The sequence below is a fragment of the Mustela putorius genome, unplaced genomic scaffold (genome assembly GCF_011764305.1).
Source record: "Mustela putorius furo isolate JIRA1106 unplaced genomic scaffold, ASM1176430v1.1 tig00003867_pilon_pilon_pilon, whole genome shotgun sequence".
Lineage (NCBI taxonomy): Eukaryota > Metazoa > Chordata > Mammalia > Carnivora > Mustelidae > Mustela > Mustela putorius.
In genome coordinates, this window is record NW_025422019.1 from 23,456,507 (window position 1) to 23,476,462 (window position 19,956).

At 36.1% G+C, this 19,956-nt stretch overlaps 1 protein-coding gene across 1 annotated transcript in view; it reads right to left on the reverse strand.

Moving 5' to 3' along the window:
- LRP1B (LDL receptor related protein 1B) overlaps positions 1-17,725 on the reverse strand; it is a 1,620,129-nt gene extending 1,602,404 nt beyond the window's left edge. The window contains exons 1-2 of the mRNA XM_045066491.1: positions 17,719-17,725; positions 17,177-17,299 (exon numbers count right to left, since the gene is read on the reverse strand). Of these exons, the coding sequence (XP_044922426.1) occupies positions 17,177-17,299; positions 17,719-17,725 (130 nt within the window). The remainder of the gene's footprint in view (positions 1-17,176; positions 17,300-17,718) is intronic.
- Between the last annotated feature and the right edge of the window lie 2,231 nt (positions 17,726-19,956).

Genomic DNA, 19,956 nt, shown 5'->3' on the forward strand with positions numbered 1-19,956 from the left:
TGCATTAAAAATAAGCATATGATGAGTATTAAATTAGGAAATTAAAGTAAGAGAAAGGAGAAATGGGGCTGGGAGGTGAGAAAAACAAAGCCACAGAGAATAAAGATTTAACACTTCAGTAGTATACTAACTCAAATGGAAACATTAAGACTGGAATCATATGCAGCACAAGGACCATCAGAATAAATAGCAAGACAAAAATGGTATGAATACAAGTAAAAGACAGAAAAAATGAAGGAGTTGAAAGAAGCAAGATATGGAATAAAAACAAGCCAGCGATGACACAGTAGATATCTGGCAAGCAACAGTACAGAAGCCACTCACTGAAAAATCTCTGTAGAGCTCTTTAGGTCTTTTAGATCTAATTTCTAGATTACCTATTCATCACCTTTTACTCCTATTCTTGGAATGGATATTTTGACCTGGAGAAAAGAAACTGTCTCCTCATATCCGGAATGTTGGTGTGATACTTACAAATGTGTTTTAACCTTGACTGATATAAAATTCCATGAGAGGTCATGGGCTAGCCACAAGAGTTGCTAATGGAAATATATTCCCTTTGCATCTCTGCATCTCTGAAATAAGGAAAATGGGAGACCATTGATTCCAGTTGACAATGGGGGATGCTTACTATTATATCAAGACAAATGCTTCACATTTTGTAAAACCTGAACTCCTATAAATCATCTGATTACAAATCTCAAATTAAATGAAACACCAGGTGAAGCTCTTTAGCTGTCAAAGCTGATTAGAATCTGTTCAGACTGGAAGGCTGCAATCCCTGCCAAAGTCTACCCTAATCAGCTTTTCGAGTGTAAATTTATCTGAATGAACACTTATTAAAAAAAAAATTAACATATTACTCTTTATAATTGCAGATCAATTAGTTTGTTAACTGCTAAAGATTTATAATACAAAATACATCATATATTTAGGGTATGTGAGTAATAAGATGTTTAAGAAATATTCTATATATTTAAGAAAGGTATAACAGAATCTTTGACATACCTCTCCTGAAAAATTCAAGTCAGCTTTTTTCAATATGTAAGAAACATTCCATATTTCAAGTACACATAACTATATTGGGCAGTATTACTTTTATCAGAACCTGCAAATATTTTCTTAAAGGCCCATCAGTATTTTTATCACAGGCTTGTTGATTGCTGAAATAAATAGAATTGTAAAAAATACTGCTTTAAGCAAAAGTCTCACAATGGTACCCTGGGTTCAATGTAATTAAGTATTTAAAGATTTTCCATGAGATGGTTACTTTTAGGTTACTGAAAATTATTTTGGAAAAAAAAAAGCTAATAGATCTACAGTGTTTTCTTGATTGTTGAATGTAAGGTAAAAACAGTTTGAAAAAAATATTTGGCAGGCATAATAGGAACCTAGTTGTTTTTGGCACAAATATTCATTCCTTATATCAGGATGTCTCACTAGAAGTTAAGCTAAGAGAATTTACATTTATCTTTATTTTATATTTAACTTATTTATACTTATACAATTTTACCATTTATAAACTTATTTTCCCTACTAAATACACTCTTCCATTCCCCATGCTGTCACAGAAAAAAGGACCCAAACATATATCAAGTAAACAGATCACTTGCCTTTTATAGAAAAATATCACACTGTGTATGTGCACATATGACTGTGCATGCACACCTGTGCACAAACACACCAGATTTTGAAGGAAGATAGATGCAATGTCAAAGTTAGTGTAGGGAAACCTCTATTTTTATTTTCAGTTCATCAAATTAGCTTAAAATTATTATTTAAGATCCTGCTTTTTATTTGGTTGTTGTTTTGATAAATGATGAGATATCATCAATACAGAAGTGGTTCAGAACTATATTAGTTTGAGGCACACATGCAAATTTAAAGGACAGAAAAGATGTACATCAAGGGGATCTAAATTCCAGTCATAGTCATGGGATTTATTAACTATGCATCTTTAGGCCAGTTGTTTCACCTCACTAAACTATAGAGTTTTTTTGTTTGTTTGTTTCATCTGGATATTGTGTTGGTTCAACTCTTTTCAGTTCCTAGCACCTACAAGTGACCAATGAATCAAACTATTACCATTAAGAAACAAAGAAAAGAAGCTGAAAGCAAAAATCTCCCTTGAAGCAAAATTTAGTAAGAACCTGGCAGTCTCATTCCTCATGGGTCATTCAGGTAGTTTATCCTTGAGTTAAATCTTAAAAAGAACCCAATTTCCTCCATTAAGAGTATTATATTAAAAAAAAAAAAAAAGAGTACACCTTAGAGAGCCAATCAGATCATGACGATTCCTAAAGCTTAGAATTAACCTATATTTGACTTGTTAAATCAGTTTCATTTTTGAGGAATAACAAATTCTCGCATTCTGTCAAACATTAGTCAAGAGCAGAACGCGAAAACAAAACAAACTTAATCACATATTCCTATCAATGGAAGAAATAAATCAGAAAAATAACTGAGTGGTAATGCAAACCCAATTATTTGATTCCAGTCAGAGTGCAGCAATTCCATATTCATATCGGCAAGAATCTACTAACCTCAGGGTAAACTGTTTACAAACACAGCCTATCACTAGAAAGGAAAGTAACATTATCGTGGAGGGGGGGGTCTGGTGGCTCAGTTGGTTAAGAGTCTGCTTCCAGCTCAGGTCATAATCTCAGAGTCCTGGGATGGAGCCCCTCATTGGGCTCCTTGCTCAGCGGGGAGCCTGCTTCTCCCTCTCCCTCCGCCTGACACTCTCCTTGCTTGTGCTCTTTCTCTTTCTCACTCTGTCAGATAAACAAAATGTTAAAAAAAAAAAGTATCATTAATATTGTGTTTAATTTATAAACTTCCTTCTGATTTAGCATTCAGTATGTATCTGGCCTGCTTTGAATCCTGTTGTAGTTAGATTTTCTCATTACTAGGATTGGTGTGAATTTTTCCTTTTCCCTTCCTCTCTCCCTCCCTTTTTATTTTTCTTTCTTTTTCCTTATTTTACTCTTTCTTTCTTTGTTTCTTTCTTTCTTTCTTTCCCTTTTGAAATGACACTTTCAATCATTCCATTGATGAGCCAATTAAATAAACATATAAAAACTTGCTGACAGTACTAAAAGAAAGGTGGGATGAAAAAAAATCTAAATGATAAACTGTGTCCCTGACTCAAAAAGCTGTTTCCCTATTTACGTGAAGAAAACAGGTTAATAAAGTAATTGTGTAAATTTCTTAAGGTATATGATATCATTCTTTAATTTGTGAATTATATAAAGAATTACATATCATATATACCATATAATATTATATATTATATGTGTGTGTGTGTGAGTGTATTCACAGAGTTCTTGTAAATGGATGAGACTATACTTTGCATCATGTCTTAAACTCCTTACCTACATATTCATCTTTCAAATCTCTGACAAAATATGTACTTGCTGTTCACTGTGTGCAGAACAATATATAAAAACATAGAAAGATTCCTATCTTTAAGTATCCTAACAATATAACAAGGGATTTAGACTATTTGTCACTTAAACAACATTATAGTAATTCTATGTTACATTTATACTTAGCTACACATAGAGCAAAGTAAAAAGCCAAAATTAGATTCTTTTTAAGTGGCAATTGACACAACTCAAGAGATACAAAGTTCAAGCTTGATAGCCTCACTCTTCTGTTGATTTATATTTTTAAGCTCAAATAACATAAGGATATGCCATGACTTTAAGGTCTTTATTTTAATCTTTTTCTAACTCTTTTTTCCTAATGGAATAGTTCAGGCTATAAAATACCCCTTCATCTTTAATTTCTTAGCTGTATAGTTCAAAGGTGTACCTTATGTTCTGAAAAACACTTTGTTGTAATTCAGTTTTGGTAACCGAGTATCAACCTATCATCTATCTGACCTACCTCTTGATTTAACACAATGTGAAACATGTATCATAACCTGTAAGGCATTCTTGGCAAAATATTTACTTGGCTTCTAATCCTCATCAAGTAAATAGAAAATTCAGATTGTGTGACATTCAGTGGAAAAATGTCAATGCTATGATGGACAAAAGAAAAGTTTAGAAATATTCTAGATAAAAGAAGATTAAAGAGCTATAATAACCATATGCAATGAATTATCTTTGTTTGGATCCTGGACTAGGAAAAATAAAGTAACTACAAAAAGTATTTGGAGTACCACTGGGGAAATCTGATTATGGACTGGATATTACATCAGTGTCAAATTTCATGGGCACGATGATAGTATTATGCTTATGTAAGAGTATGCCTTGTTCTTAGAATCATTTAGGGGTGGGGTGCCTGAGGGGCACAGGCAGTTAAGCATCTGACTCTTGGTTTTGGCTCAGGTTGTGATCTCAGGGTCATGATCTCAGGGTCATGGGATCGAGCCCTGCATTAAGCCCTGCATCAGGCTCCATGTTCTTTGCACTCTCACTCACTCTCCTTCTGCCCCTCCCCTTCCTCTCGAAAATAAATAAATCTTAAAAGAAAAAAAAAAAGAATCATTTAGGGGTAAAACATCATGATGTCTACAAAAATATGTGTATATATTACATTTATTAATACATAATACAGGAAGAGAAAAAGAGGAAGCATATGTCACAGAATATTAATGGTTGGTAAATCCAGGGTATACAGCTGTTTATTATAGTAATCTTTCAACTTTTCTGTCAGCTTGAGATTATTCACAACAAAAAAAACAGGGGAAGAATTCAACTCTTTTTTTTTTTTTTTTTTTAAGATTTGTATTTATTTATTTGACAGGGAGAGAGATCACAAGTAGGCAGAGAGGCAGGCAGAGAGAAAGGGGAAAGCATGCTCTCCACTGAGCAGAGAGCCCCATGTGGCTTGATCCCAGGACCCTGACTTCATGACCCAAGCTGAAGGCAGAGGCTTTACCCACTGAGCCACCCAGGTGCCCCAGAATTCAACTCTTTAAATAATAATTTACACTTATTAGATGAGCTAGTGACTAATGAAGTCTGAAAATCTCAAAAAAGAAAACCAAAATAATTCTGTGTGTTATGGGTTGAATTGTGTCCACTCAAAATTTATATATTGAAGTCCTAACTGCCAGTACCTCAGAATGTGTCTGTTTAGAGAGGGAAGTCTTAAAAGAAGTGATTAAGGTAAAATGAGGTCCTATGGGTGAGCCCTAAACCAATAAATATCATGGTTATAATCTCAAAAGAAGAGATTAGGACACAGAGACAGACAGAGGGAAGACTAGGTGAAGACAGCAGAAGAAGGCAGCAAACTATAATCCAAAGAAAGAGGCTTCAGAGTCCAACTCTGACAAAACCTTGGTCTGAGACTTCTAACCTCCTGAACTATGAGAAAATAAATTTCTGTTAGTTAAGCCACTCAGTGTGGTTTGTTTGTTTCATGGCAGCACTAGCAAACTACAACATTGTGTCAGAATTCTAAGACCAATTCCCAATGCCTCTCACCCTTGTATAACCCCTTCCCTGTGAATATGGGTAAACATGTGAGTATGATGGGATAGCTTTCTCAGGTTTTTGTTATATTGTATGCAAAAGCGGCAATTATCCAAGTGTTCCTAATTTAATCACATGAAGTCTTTAAAAGCAGAGTTCCTTCCATCGTATAGTGAAAAGAACGTCAGAGATTTAAAGCATAAAGCATGAGGGAGTTTTGACATACTATTGTTGGCTTTGTAAATAGAGGGGGTCACCTTCCAAGGAATGTAGGTGACCTTTGGTTGTTAAGAGCGGTGGAGGCTGACAGCTATCAAAAAATCATGGCCCCAATCCTACAACCACAAGAAACTTCATTCATCCAACAACTGAAATGAGTGTGGAAGTGAATTATTCCTTAGGCCCTCCAGCTAAGAGCCCAGCCTGAGGAACACCTTGATCTCAATCTTGTGAAACTTTAAGCAGAGAATTCATTTGATCCTACCTAGACTTCTGACCTACAGAACTATAAAATAAGAACTGTGTGCTGTTTTAACATGCTCCACTTATGGTAGTTTGTTACACAGCAATAGAAAACTAAGAAGAATCTCCTCATAATCTACATAGTTATGCTAAATGTGTTTTCAAACTAGTGTGTGTGCGTGTCTATGTAATTTGTGTGTGTGAGCAATAAAGTTTAAGAGAATATTAATTATTTTTCCAGATTCAGTTTGCTGGTATGTGCCCACACAAAGCTCATATATATGTATACATAAATGTTAGTGATTTTATGTATTTTTTGTACCTCTTATATGATTAATTTTCTATAATGATTAACCTTTTATAATGATTAACACAGTAACATATACACATTTATAAACAAAAACTTTTCAGTTGGAAAAATAATCAAAATCTTCTCTCCAGCTGTCAGTATACCTATCTTTCATGTTTAGCATATTGATCTTGTCATTTCCAACATCTACCACAGAATCTATCAAATAGTAGTCACTCAACTAAAATTTGTCGTGTGTAAACTGAATAGCCAAAAATCCGAGTATGTACAGGGGGCTGTGTGGTGTAATGGAAAGCATGCTGATGTGAATGTAATGTGAGATGAGCCTACGTGAAAACCCTGCCTCCACTAAGAGAGAATCTTATCGGAACCTATTTAGCTTCTCTGAGCTTCCTTTTCCCATCTAAGAAGGCTATATAGCAGGGTACAATGTTCAGTTGTACCTCTGTCACTTAATTGCCTTAAGACCTCTAGCAAATAACTTCACTCATAATTTATTTTTATTATCTATATAAGGAGACCACAGTATCATAGGCAGGCCCACCATTAGCTTATATAGTACCTTCATACAAATTAAAAAATGTTGCCCCCTTTTCAAAATATTTAATTTCCATTTGTGAGAAAATATGTACACCCACGCTGACTCAGATATTCATGTCACTTGGTGCCCTGTTCAATGTGGACAACTGTACCTGATGTCCTGTCCAGGGTTGTTATAAGAATCAGAAGAGATAATCCATATGCGGCTCATGGCACAGAATCTGACTCATATTGATTATCCATTTTGTGTCAGTAATCACCACCATCATGTTTATCATAAGCACCATCTACATTAACACAGACACAGCAGCACTTAACCAGAATAGAGGACTATAGTAGCATAAATTAAAACCCAGGTACATGGTAAGGTATGAGATAAATGTTTGAAGGACCTTTTCTAGTAAGTGCCTTGAACGCAGTTGTTCCTCAGTAAATAGCTACTGACTGATTGGATAATTTAATTTTCTTAAATAAAATGAACCAGTTGGTGGGGTTATGGACACTGGGGAGGGTGTGTGCTATGGTGAGTGCTGTGAAGTGTGTAAACCTGGCGATTCACAGACCTGTACCCCTGGGGCTAATAATACATTATATGTTTATTTAAAAAATTTAAAAATTAAAAAAAAAAGAAAATGAACCTATAAAGTATGAGAAATCTAGTTCAGTGGCAAAATTTGCTTCACTAGCTAAATGAAAATACATGGTATGCCATTCGTTTAAAAAATTGAGTTGTCTAGGGGCCTTGGAGTGCTCAGTTAGCTAAGTGGCCCACTTGTGATTTTGGCTCAGGTCACGGTCTGTTGGGTCATGAGATGGAACCCTGCTTAGGCTCCATGCTCAGTGGGAAGTCTGCTTGGGATTCTCTCGCTCCCTTTCCTTCTGTCCCTCCCCCCACTTATACATGTGTGCCCTCTCTCTCTCATTCAAACAAATAAATATTTTTAAAAAACTCAATTATCCGATATGTGCAAATTTGGAAGTAAAGGCCTCCAAGGCCCATGTGCATAAAGCATTTCTTTTTACTGTCACATTTTAGAGCAACTTGTCATTCATAAATATTTGAAGAAAAAACTGTAGTAATTATGTACCACATTTTTATCAAAAATATTTTTTCATTTGCCTAAGAATAGCATTATAGAGTGAAATTGGGTGTTCTTACAGTGTTATAATTACCACTGTAAGAATAAGATTTCATTTTACATCTCTTAAAATAAGCGTATAGTGCCTATAAATTAAGCACTCTAATATATATCCTCAAAGAAGAGAAGTCATTTTTAAATTGCTACATTGTTCTTCTACGGGTATAAAAAAAGATAGAATTTTACTAGGTGTGTAATAGATTGTTGTATTAGTCTGCCAGAACTTGCCTCACAAAACATCATAGACTAGGTGGCTTAAGCAACAGAAATTTATTTCTTCATAGTTCTGCAGGCCAGAAGTCCAAGATCAAGATGTCAGCATTGTTTCCTGGGAAGCTTTTCTTCAGATTGCAGATGGTCACTGTCTCTCTGCTCCTTCCATCTGTGCACGCTTGTCCCAGTGTCCCCTAATGTATCCAAATTTCCTCTTCTTATAACACCTCCACAAAGCTCAGACCCACTTCAATGGCTTCTTTTTAAGTTGATTATTACCTCTTTTAAGGTCCTACCTCCAAACACAGTCACATTCTGAGGTACTGGGCTTCAGCATGTGAATTGAACATAAGAGTTTTGGGCTTCAGCATATGAGAAGGCACAATTCAACCCGTAACAGACACTATAATAGGAAGCTAAGAAATAGAATTTCTAGATTCTTATTCTAGTCTTGTTACCCATTAGCTATGAGATTCTTGATCAGGCACAATATGTCTGTGCCTAAATAAAAAAAAAGATTGATTTCTTTTCTTTTCTCTTTTTTCTTCTCCTCTCTCTTCTCCCCTTTGTTCTTTCCTTTCTTTTTTTTCTTTTTTAATAGCCACTATACCTGCCTTATCCTTTTCAAAAAAAAAAAAATGTTGCAAAGATCAAAAGATAGTGAGTAATTCTAATGTGCATGTCCTTTAAAAATCATCAAAACATACAACTAATTTCTACAACTCGTATTTGTTAAAGATGAGATTATTGGTCTTGTGACTGTATGTTGAATCCAAAGACAAATAATTTCAATTAGGAATCACTTTTCTCTCAGCAACTCCACCAGGGGTACTGGGAGTATTTGTTTTCTTTCTTGCTGTTGAGTCCTGAGAAAGATTTGTGCCATTTGAAGGATCCCCCCATCTTGTATCTGATCCTTCAAAGTTAACCAGTGAATAGCTTGGACAAACTCTTCCCTTCCAAGGGATCCTTTTCTCTGCCCAGTAAATAAACATCCAACAAACCCGCATGCAACCTGAGTGCACAGTATTAGCCCCATTCACTAAACTCGTAACCTCTCACCCAAGCCCTATTTAGTCTACCTATCTTCCATGAACTTGACTCCTTTATGAGCAATCTCTCCTATTCTGAAAATCAGGAAAACTAATGCTATGAAGATTTTGACTTAAAAAAAAAAAAAATCAACACAAAGTTAATCATGCTGCCTGAATCTGAACAGGGCCAATATAGCAATTAACAGAATGATGATACTCTGTCCTGCTCAAAATTCCCTAGGCGTACAACGTCTGGGTTTCATATCCTGCTTTCAGGGAAGGAGGATGGAAGATGTGGGAGAAGGGACGGAAAAGAAAGGTACTGCCATTAAGATAAGTTCTTAGAACACAACATCCTTTAGTGCTTCATTTAACAAAATATGTCATTTTGGAAGCACTTCTGAGTAAAAGTCAAATGTAAATTTTATACACTGACTGTAAAAAATAAAACATCCTCCGGGAAGAAATGTGCTCACCCGTGAAAGGTAGAAAGCCTTCATCCCCAACCCCAAATGCTAGATTAGATGTGGATGAATGACGGATTGAACCTTTTCTAAGAAGCCTCCTTGTTCGGCCTTCAGCTTTGTCCCTATAGAGCCCTGCAAGAGCATTTGTTTACAGTGTATCATCCCTTAAGCCAAAGAGATTTTATCAGAGTTGTCTGTGGAATTCACCTATTTTGTTTTACCCCCTTTACACCGTTTCAAAGTTTGCGTTCCCTCCAGTTTCCAGTACTGGCTGAGGGACAAGAGTCCCGTTTTATCCTGTGACCTGTGATTTTAGATCACAAAACCAACAAGCAAAGGACTCCTTGAGTCAAAAAGTGAGGCTTTTTTTTTTTTTTTTTAAGCTGTTCTTGCTCTGCCTGTGTGAACTGTAGTCCACTTGGTTTTATCACCTCTGCCTCCAGTCAGGCTTTCTTAAAAATTGTGGCAGCAGACTTGCAGAGATCCATTAGTACATTGTGGGGCAGAATGAAGAGAAAGGTCACCCTCCACCCATCCCCACTGTGATAAGAAAAGGAACCAACATTAGACAGACTCTTTAAATTCATAATTACATCTTCCCCCCTCTTTCTGTCTCCCCTCCATATTAACTGTGAAGTGGGAGTCTTTTTATTATTAACGAAGGGTCAATGTTTTTGGCCTCTCCATTGTTAAAGAGAGGAGTTTCCAAATAAAATGAAGAGCAAAACAAAAAATTGAAAGAGACATAAACTGTCCTCATGGGTCTCATATGCTTTCCCTTTAATCTGTAAGATCATTTCAACTTCTCTACCTAAAGAAAAGCTGAGCTGTGTGGCTCTCATATATTAGCTCATTGCAAAGTGACCTCTATATCACTAATACTTAGAAAAAAGCACCACACTTCCATTCATTTTATTGTTCCTATAGTCTAGTTTCAGTGTCTTATTCTACTATATATTTTTTAAAGGGCAGGATCTGTTTGCTAATAACCTCTCACTTGAATTTCATTTTATTTCTCTGACCTCTGTCAAAGAAAGAAAATTTTGAAGGAAGTTATAAAAGATTTTCTACCTTATATCCTAGGGGAAAGGTCACCGTATAAAATATAAGATGTTCATTAATAGCTTCCTATCTAAATAAAGTTTAGAATTCTACAGACCAGAAAAACAATAGAAGAAGTGGTCAACTCAGGAAGAGGCACATCTAACCCTAATAACTCACAGTTATTTTCATTTTCCATAAATGCTTCTATTCCTATTACCCAAGAGACTTGTTACTTTTACTGCATTATTCAATTAGAATGGATCACTCCCCATGTCAGTGTGATATAACCCCTCTGGGATAGCTTTTTGTGTTTTTCAAATGACATCATATTTTTAAATGAGGTGGCCAACAGGGTCCTCTGAGGAGCTGGATCTTTCCTTACTTCAGCTTTTCAAAATATGAAGGCAAATCCAAAGAAATATAAACTCTATCTTCACCAATAACAGCCAGTATACAGGAGGACAAAGGACCTTAAACTCAATTTTTTCTTTTTGTAAAATGAGATAACCTCTACCTTTCAGTACTGCAGTATTGATTAAACATGATTATTCACTAATGTGTTTTGTAGCCATGTAGTTTAACTTTAGTTAATTCGTTAACATGATGTTTTTGGAAAAGTTCCTAGAAAAAGGCCACCTGTCCCCAAATAATCTTGATACTATATTTGTCCTAATGTTTGAGTATAACATATCTAATTATTAAAAACTATTAACTTAAGTCAAATGAGTGTTTGTGGTAGATTAATTTATCCTTAGCCACACCCTTAGAGAATAAAACCAATTTTCAGTAAGAATGACAGAGGGGGCAGTTAGGATGTTCTATCAAAAGACCCTCAGGATTAGGTGCTTGGTCAGATCTCTAGGCATCTGCAATTCAGCATAGGGTGTGTGGTAAAGAAAGCCTTACTATGCAACAGATACCTTTTTTCTTTCTTTCTTTCTTTCTTTCTTTCTTTCTTTCTTTCCGTCTTTCAACAGAGAGAGAGGAAATGTACAAACAGGGCATGGGCAGAGGGAGAGAGAAAGAGAGAGAATTCTTAGCAGGCTTGGAGTCCAACAACACAGGCCTTGATCTCATGACCCTGATACCATGACCTCAGCTGAAATCAAGAGTCTGTTGCTGAACTGACTGAGCCACCCAGGAGACCTCCAACAGACACTATTTTATAAGAACATTACTGTGAGGCTGGTACTGTCATGTCCTCTGTACAGATGACGTAATGGAAGCCTGGAAAGGTTAAGTCAGTTGTCTGAGAGCAAAGATATTCATGGAGGAACTGGCTTTGGAGGCAAGCAGCGAGGATTCCAAAGCCCTGATAGGGCACTGAGCCTGGCTCCTCCCACCTGGCGAACGGAGAGAATGAAGAGGAGTGAAGGACACTGGGGCTCCTGCTGCCTTGTGCCTCTTTCTACCCAATAGCTACTCTCCCCTTGTTCTTTAATAGCAGAGCCACTCATTCCTTTTTGGAAAGCAATGGGCTCTGATGAAAATACTCATTGTCCCACACCGCGTATGTTTCATTCTGGCCATGGACATTTAAGCAGAAATCCACTGAGCTTGATACTTTGTTATACAGAGAGACTGGCACTTCCCTTTTCCATTTTCCCCATCCCTTCTTCCTGTCTGAAATGAAATTACCAAGTGGCAGAGGTGAAGTAGCTGTGCTTTGACTCTAAGACTGACAGGTCCATGCTAGGGAGGGCAGAGCAGAAAGGTGGTGCTTTGCAACTTTTTTATAGAACAACAACAAATCCCTATCTGGCTAAGCGACTGTTTCTGCTCCGCATCAAATGCAATCCTAACCCACAAGGTGATATGCAAACATATCTAATAGGAGAAAGAACCCGGTTATTGTAGATGACACCATACTGCCCTAGTCTGGCCCCATGAGGTGGTGGGTACACGCGTAGCTCTGTGCCACATACGTCCACTGTGAGGGGTGATGCTGCTCGCTGTGCAGCGGTACCCAAACACAGACCCAACTCCGTATGGAACAGTGGGTATAGTTCAGAGCTGACACTGCAACAGGGGTCAGCAAACTACAACCCGCTGGCCAAATCCTTCCTGTGGCCTGTTTTGAATAGACTGTAAGCTGAGAAAGTTTTTTTGTTTGTTTGTTTGTTTTTTGTTTCGCATCTTAAAGGGTTTGACAAATAAAAAACAAGAATACGTCATGGAAATCACATAGGACACAAAATCTAGAATATTTACAATCTGGCCCCTTACCAAAAAAAGTCTGCTGTTTCCTCAGAGGGACAGGATAGAGTCAATGTGCCCAGATCACAACTAAGCAGGTTGCAGTTCTTACCCTCCTTTAAGGCTATTTTTAGTCTCCTTTGTTGGGCGGTGAGTCATTACATCCAAAGTATGATATGTAATTGAAGGGCAGCCTAAGTTACTATCGGGAGGGGGGTAGTGTAGGCAATAGGGAAGGAAAAGAAACAGTAAAACTGTTACCTTCCTGACTTAAAAAAGGAGAAAATAGTTTTAAGTATATTAACATCAGATTGGCAGAAAACATCACACATCAGCTGAAGCAGATTGTTGGAAAGGAAGTATCATTAAGCACTGAACAGAAAATCCTAGAAGGAATTAAATTTTGAATACCTCAGAATAAAAGTGCCTTTCAAGAAGACTTCCCTGCCACAGGTGGTGCTAAGCTTTCATTCCATAAATAAACATGATCACCATTCACTTTAATTCTTGTCACACACAATGATGCTAGACTAACATCTGGATTGAAAGCGCTGAGTAGAAAGATGGTGATTTTCCTGATTTTCTATTCTCATTGCCTCATAGAACCTAAAGATGATCAGCCATTTAGACCCTGAAAAATTACTTCTAATAATATGGGGAAATAAGCAATTTTATTTTTAATAGAAGGCTAATGAATCATTTCTCACATCCAATGTAACGATGTAAATTATTAAATTTCTCCAATTGCATATTTGAGAAAACATCCCAACACACAATCTAGCTTAATGGTAAACCAACCTCCCACAAAAGTCTGGGGTCTTTTTGATTTTGTTTTTTGGTTTTGCTGGTTTGGTTTTTGTTTGTTTGTTTCTTTTCTTTTCTTCTCTTTTTCACTAGAGCTTGAGTCTAAACAACACAGAAGAGGAATATATGTGCACATTAACACCTCAGATCCCCAAATACTTAAATTTCATTTAAGTTCAAAATTTCTTGTTTTTCTGCATGTACCTTTGTCTTCTAAAGTATTTGAATCATCAGCATTTCACAAGTAAAGCTTTTATTCCTCGAAAAGTGTATTGCATCAGCTGTTTTCATCTAATATTTTGTAGATATAACACACTTTGTCTTCAAATCAAAGATAACAAACTTTCGTTCAGACACTGAGCACAAAATTACCCTTCCTAAGAATCAGTCTTCAAGGTTTTCGATTTCTAGTATTTATCCTTCACATTGAATGTATGCATCCATATAATTATAAAATTATGCAATTATTTTATGTAGATCAGTGATGACTGCATATGAATGTCATAAAACAACACATTACAAAACACTATGATTAGAGAAAATGGTAATTGTGAACATCTGGATTGAGAAATTTAAATTTGTAAACCTCTGATATTTTTCATAAAGCTTTTTTCTATGCTTGTCCATATTTCAATGGGTACTGACTGAAATTATTTATCTGGAAGATGCTAATTTAATGTAGATCAAAATATGTTGCCAGATCAAGTACCCAGGTAGAGAAATAGTCATGTTTTGTTAGGTAACTACACTGATATAAGAATAGTCTTAACATTTTCTTTAAGAATATTCAGCAATTTTGATGTCAAAAGAGTAAGAACAGCCAAAATGAGGAAATACTTTTAAATAGAATTCATCACATTTTATTGGAGAGGAAAATAACTATATACTTAAAAACTGCCAAAAATATCTTGAGCAGGTATGAATTCATTTTAAAAATATTTTAAGAAAGCAGAAAGTATATCTCTATTTTTAATGAAACCACATGTAATTTCTAACTTAAGGCCTCAGGCTGCTAAAGGTCCTAATTTCTGTGAAGGAAGGACGTATCTTTTCCAAAGCCCTAGGTGCTGTCTACCTTCTGGGCAGGATGGACATTCAAATATTTAACAACATTGTGGTGGATACAGCTATTATTGACAGGAAAGGCCCACTCAATCAGGGTGAATGCCGGTTGGCAAACTCAGATCTAATCCATTGGTGTAGCCCTAATGGTTATGCGCCATGTTCCTAGAGGTGTGGAGTGGGCATGGGAAAGAGAGAGAGATACTTGTCACCCACTCACTTTAGCATTCACTGCAGGGTCTCTTTCCTCTCTGGGCTTTGTTTGTGGTCACACAGGTCCTTGCTGCTCTTCTCTACAATGGGCATCTCCAGTCTGAGTCTCCTACTGAGCTCCCTCTTTAGCACAAAAAGAACATCATTATTCTCTATTCTTCATCAGCATAAAGGAAACTCCTGCCTTGATAGGCTCTCCAGCCATGTCTCGCTTTGTGTCAGGTACACAGTTCCATGGAATTGTTTCTTCCCTTTAACGAGGCCTTCCTGCACATGCATTCCACAAAGCTATCTCACATCTCTTGTCATTTTTCCCACCAGCAAGTTTGTGGAAGGATCAGGACAGAAACACAAGATTCTAGTACCAGAACTCAAAAATTTAACTTTTTATTCCGATTGTGTCATGGCAACCCTCCCTTGGAGCTAACAAGGAGAAAACTCCCTGATGGTACTTCAATAGGGGATGGTCCCACCACATATATTTCATGCCCGGTGCATTTATTCTTGTTGCCTTCTCTCAATATTATGCCATCTGCACCCACAGCCATACTATTGAGATTTTTTTTCCTGCTTTTTCATGTTTAAGCAACTTTACTATTATATAATTCACATACTATACAATTCACCCATTTTAATATGTATGAGTCATTGTTTTTAAATGTATTAACAGTGTTGTGCATACATACCACATTCTAATTTTAGAATATTTTCACCTTCAAAAGAGATTCCACACTCATTCACAGTCAATTCTTATTGCCTCCAGCCCTAGCTGGCCCTGAGAAACATTCACCTACTTTCTACTTTTGTAGATTTACCAATTTGAGATCTTTCAAATGAGTGAAATCATAAAATACGTGGACTTCTGTGACTTGCTTCTTTTCCTTTGCCAAATGTCTTCAAGGTTTATCCATGTAGCATGTATGAGTACTTCATTCTTTTTGTATTTCCAGATAACATTCTTTTGCATGGATTTACTACATCTTATTTATCCATTAAGGCTTTTTACCCATTAACTTTTTTTTTTTTTCTTTTATCATGCCAAGAAACTCTCCTATGCTATAGAGAGTCTGGTAAAGGTTTTCTGAATTAAACTGGTGAGAATTACAAATGTAATAAACAACTACAACCTCTTCCTATGGAAGAAGTGATCTGTTCAAAGGAAAGAGCAATTAATGCAAATATTCAAGAACCCATATGCTGAGAAACTTTAAAAACACTGGCAAACATAAAGAAAATGAATAATCATTGCCTTTGCTTTCTAATGGCAAGATTTTCATCAAAACTTATATTGGCCCTGGCTGCAAGACTTGTAAACAAGTAAATAAAAATGGAAAGTGGAACCAGTAATTGTTATTTCTTACAATATCAAGCACTAAGGATGATGGATTTTTTTTTCCTCCACTTCGACCCAACAACACCATGTAGCTGCTTTGAGAATACTGATAAGCTATCACACCTGGTTGCAGGGAGTACACAGACCAAACTAGAAGTGCTGGAAATATCAATATTAAAATTTAAGGGATTGTTCATACTCCAGATGCTAGTGGGTATAAAACAAAGCAAAACAAACAAACAAACAAACAAACAAAAAACGGTGTAGCAGAGTTAGCCATGGCCCTATTATTTATAATTTTGCATTAGCAGCATTTTTCATATATGCAAAGCCCTCAGTGGACTTCAAGTTAGAATCAGTTGTACAATACAGCTTGGACCCATGTGTGTGAAGGGCGTCTGAATCTAATATTATAAAGGCAAAGAATCTCCCTGTATGGGTGAATAAATATAATTTCTACCTTGCCATTTCAGATAAGAAAACATGTGTAGTGCCAGAAGACATTACCAGAAATAATATGGGAGCTCAACTTGATTACCTTACTATTCCTTCTATATGCTCTTCTGTCTCAAAATGGGTGAAATAAATTATTGGAAAGGGTCTTATTCCCTTTGAGTGGTATGTTTTAAAGGATTTTTTTTTCCCTCCTCAAGTTATTTTTTTTTTTTCTAGTAGTAACACAGTCACATTGAAACAATTAACCTTGCATTTTCTTCCCTTCAAAAATTAATTCACACTACAAAACTGCATTTTACGGTCACATTCACACAGTCATTTTAAAGGAAACACAAACAAAAGGTTTCAAGTTTCTTAGGCTATTTGAAAAAAAAAAAAAAGAAGCAACTAGAACAGCAGTCATCCATGAAAGCAACTGACATTTAGTTTCACATGTAAGGTAAATCTGAATGGCATGAGAACCTTTCTACTCACAGGTATCTAAAGACTCGTCTGAATCATCAGGGCAGTCAGGGTCCCCATCACACAGCCAGCTCTGGGAGACACAAGTCACATGATCGTGGCAAAGAAATTCACCAGGATCACACAATTGCTGATCTGAAAATGAAAATGTTTTGAAATAAAATATGAATGATCTGAACATGAACACAAGAGCAGTACAAAGATGAAATGTGGGAAAGCAATACATAAAAGGTCCATGGGTGTGATCCACATTTTCTGTTCAGCAGCAAAACTAAACCAATTATTTATCTCAATTTTAGCTACTCAGCTCAAGCACACAATTTTGATAAAATTGACTATGTTGCAGTCTCACACAATCTGTTCTGAAAATAGTTAAGAATTCTTTTTGTGTTTATGACTAGAACTTTGGTCATATTGGATAAGGCATATGACAATCACAGCCAGTAGGTTTTACAGCTGTTGATCCAAAGCAGACATTCTTGACTACAGAAATTTTAGTTTCCTCCTCTAAGAGTAAGAAAAATCAGAAATAAAACTTATAATATTGTACTTACTTTCCATGTCTGAGAATTCAATTCCTAATCATCCATCCTGATGCTGGGGCTACAGGTCTCTATGTCAGTTAGATACCCATTATCATAATTCTTTCTTTCTTTCTTTCTTTCTTTCTTTCTTTCTTTCTTTCTTTCTTTCTTTTTTTTTTTCCTACAAGTTCCCAGATGATAGTTTCTGCTACTGGATGGCAAAAGTGATAGTAATTTCCAAAAAGTTTTGCTCTAACTTGCGTTTCTACAATTGGCCATATCCAAAAATCACATTATTTTCTTTCAATGGCTTCAGAATATTTAGGATCTACAGTCCTATTTGTAGTAAACTCATCATATGTCTTTTTGTCTTGTTTTGTTTTATTTTGTTTTTTGCTTTGTTTTGTTTTTGCAATCTTATTTATATACTGTGAATCCGTTCAATAAAATATTTACTTTTTTAATATTTTAAATGTCCGAACTAGGAATTTTTTTACAGTTGATGATCTCTGAATGTGAAGAAGTGCAGCCATATCAAATCTTAGCCATTTGAAATCACTTATACTTTTGTTAGGTATACAAAGGAATGATTCAAGATAAAAAATCTATTAGTAAGTAGGTCTTTAAATATGTAGCAAATAAAAATTCTAAGTGATATAAAAGCATGGAAAGCATGAGGCCATAACTTAATTGACTTTTTTTCCCCAGTAATATACAGAATGATGGTGCATTTTCCATACATTGGGATAAAGTATGGAATATTTTTTTCTTTGTCTCCCTCAACCTCTTCTCTCCTGAACCAACATAATTTTCAATAATATATATTTACAAACTCACACAAACATACACAACTTCTGGGTATATAACTATTTTTCCCACTTTTGAACTATAAATATTACCTGAAAGTTCTGATTATTTTATCTTATCCTGTTTTTATCTTTTCATAAATTCACCATCAATACCCTATTTATTACAACTATTATCATACTGTTTTATTTTTTGTTTGTTTTGTTTCGTTTTTGCATTAAGTTGATTGAACATACTCTATTTGGTTCTAAATAGTAGCTACAAAAATGTAGAAGTCACCATCTTTGTCTGCTTGGTTAATAGGACCAGGAGGAAACAAAGTACCTTTATGCAACAATTTGACAAATAAATGATACAGAAAATAATTGCTGAAAGAAGAGACCATAAGGGTGCCTAGATGGCTCAGTTGGTTAAGTGTCTGCCTTCAGCTCAGGTCATGATCTCAGAGTCCTGAGATCGAGCCTCACATCACTCCCCGCTCCATGGGGAACCTGTTTCTCCCCCTCTCTCTCCCTCTGTCTGCTGCTTCCCCTGCCGGTACACTCCTTCTCTCTCTCTCTCTCTGTGTCAATAAAGAAATAAAATCGTAAATAAATAAATAAATAAATAACCGCAGGGGTGCCTGGGAGGCTCAGGTTAAGTGTTTGCTTTAGGCTCTAGTCATGATCCCAGGGTCCTGGGATGGAGCCCTAGGGCTGGCTCCCTCCCCAGGGGGAAGTCTGCTTCTCTATCTCCCCTTGTCCCCCTCCACTTGTGCTCTTTTTTTTTTTTTTAAGATTTTATTTATTTATCAGAGAGAGAGAGAGGGGGAGAGAGCGAGCACAGGCAGATGGAATGGCAGGCAGAGGCAGAGGGAGAAGCAGGCTCCCTGATGAGCAAGGAGCCCGATGTGGGATTCGATCCCAGGATGCTGGGATCATGACCTGAGCCGAAGGCAGCCACTTAACCAACTGAGCCACCCAGGCGTCCCTCCACTTGTGCTCTTGATAGCTGTCTTTCTCTCTTTCAAATAAATAAAATCTTTAAAAAGTGAATCTAATAAAAAGAAGAGACCACAGTTAGAGATGGAGACAAAAACAAAGAATAGATTGGAGATGTAAGCATTACTTTAAAAATGGGTAAGATTTAAATAAATGGAGAATAAATATAGGGCATTCCAGATGAGGGCAGAGTGAAAACACAACTAAGGAACTAATTAATAAACTGCATTTGAAATAAACAAACAAAAATTTTCTAAAATTAAAATGACATTCAGGTTACAGAACCTTGATTTTTTTTTTCACCAAACAGTTTGTGTGATATTTATAAGTATATTCCACTGCTAGAGGAGGAGGAGTTAAATTTTGTTTTATAACTTTTGTAGTTAATGTAGGGAAAGAGCATGAGATAAAATTCAAATTGTTTTGCTTATAGACAAGGAGACCATATAATTTATCATGAAACCGGGAGAGTTCTGAAGAT